The sequence below is a fragment of the Diaphorina citri genome, unplaced genomic scaffold (genome assembly GCF_000475195.1).
Source record: "Diaphorina citri unplaced genomic scaffold, Diaci psyllid genome assembly version 1.1 scaffold12721, whole genome shotgun sequence".
Lineage (NCBI taxonomy): Eukaryota > Metazoa > Arthropoda > Insecta > Hemiptera > Psyllidae > Diaphorina > Diaphorina citri.
In genome coordinates, this window is record NW_007390091.1 from 1 (window position 1) to 1,442 (window position 1,442).

At 39.1% G+C, this 1,442-nt stretch overlaps 1 protein-coding gene across 1 annotated transcript; it reads left to right on the forward strand.

The window, feature by feature from the left end:
- Positions 1-616: 616 nt before the first annotated feature.
- On the forward strand, positions 617-1,235 carry LOC113473023 (RNA-binding protein 25-like; the record flags this gene model as incomplete). The annotated part of the gene is made up of 1 exon (XM_026832791.1): positions 617-1,235. A coding segment is annotated over exon 1 (531 nt), but the record flags the coding sequence as incomplete, so codon positions are not given.
- Between the last annotated feature and the right edge of the window lie 207 nt (positions 1,236-1,442).

A 1,442-nucleotide genomic window follows, 5' to 3' on the forward strand; every position in this document is an offset into this window, starting at 1 on the left:
TTAAAATCAAGACTAGAGCCCGTCCTTCCTTTATTCCTTTTAAGGTTTCCTAATAACTACCAATATTATGTTTTCATGATGGTTTAGATGAGACCTCAGATAAAATTCTAATTGAGTTTAGTTAGTTACACTCGTAAAGTCCCTATAATTTGAATAAAAATAATAGAAAGTAAAAATAGCAAATAGAAAAATTGGGCAAAATTTTTAAGGAGGGGAAAAAAAATGCATCACCAACGCCTCGAACCGAGATGAGCTGTTTTGTGAATCCTACGCGTCACCGTTACGCTGTCTTCCCATTCGAGAATAGGAGCGAGAATTATCCTTATATTAACAAACTATTCGGCGACAATGCAATACATTATAAACAGCTGATATCTTTATTTTTCCCCACGATCATTTTAGAATGTGTGTGTGTGGGTCTTGCAGGCTTCTACATCATGAAATATTGCTCTCTCTCTCTTTCTCTCCCTTCCCCTTTTTTGCTATGTTAGAAAATAAAATACAGGGTTCGTCTTTCGTCATTTTCATTACTGAATCCGTTTGAATTCTAGTAGAGTACATTAAATTTGTTTTTTTTTTTTTTTTTTTTTTTTTTTTTTTAGTACCTACCTTGTCCTGTTAAATTTCGTTCGAATACTAATGTTGGTCATTTCAATGAAATTAATGATGGCTGTGAGGTTGTGAATTGTGTTTCTGTGGCTCAAATGGACGCTTCTTCTGCTGCGGCTACTAGTTGTTATCAAGATGGACGATCTTATAGTGAGGTAGTATGTGGATCACCTATTGAAAGTTTGGTTGACAGTCTTCCGATAAATTCAAGCATAAATAAAAGACAATCTGATACTGTTCACACTCCGCCACAGAGTAATAAGAGATTGTCGCAAGCAGAGAAAAAGCGGCTTGCTAATCGGAAGAGAGCTGATGCTAAGAAAGAGAAAAGGAGAACGAACGAAGAGGAGAGGAAAATTGAGAGAGAGAAGGATAGGGAAGCAAAGAGAAAAGCAAGGGAGGACGAAGAGGAGAGGAAAAGTAAGAGAGAGAAGGACAGAGAAGCAAAGAGAAAAGCAAGGGAGGACGAAGAGGAAAGGAAAATTGAGAGAGAGAAGGACAGAGAAGCAAAGAGAAAAGCAAGGGAGGACGAAGAGGAGAGGAAAAGTAAGAGAGAGAAGGACAGAGAAGCTAAGAGAAAAGCAAGGGAGGACGAAGAGGAGAGGAAAAGTAAAAGAGAGAAGGACAGAGAAGCAAAGAGAAAAGCAAGGGAGGACGAAGAGGAAAGGAAAATTGAGAGAGAGAAGGACCGAGAAGCAAAGAGAAAAGCAAGGGAGGACGAAGAGGAGAGGAAAATTGAGAGAGAGAAGGACAGAGAAGCAAAGAGAAAAGCAAGGGAAGATGCTGATGTTAGGCGTAGGGAGACAGAAGCAAGGCAAGTACTGAGGGAAGAC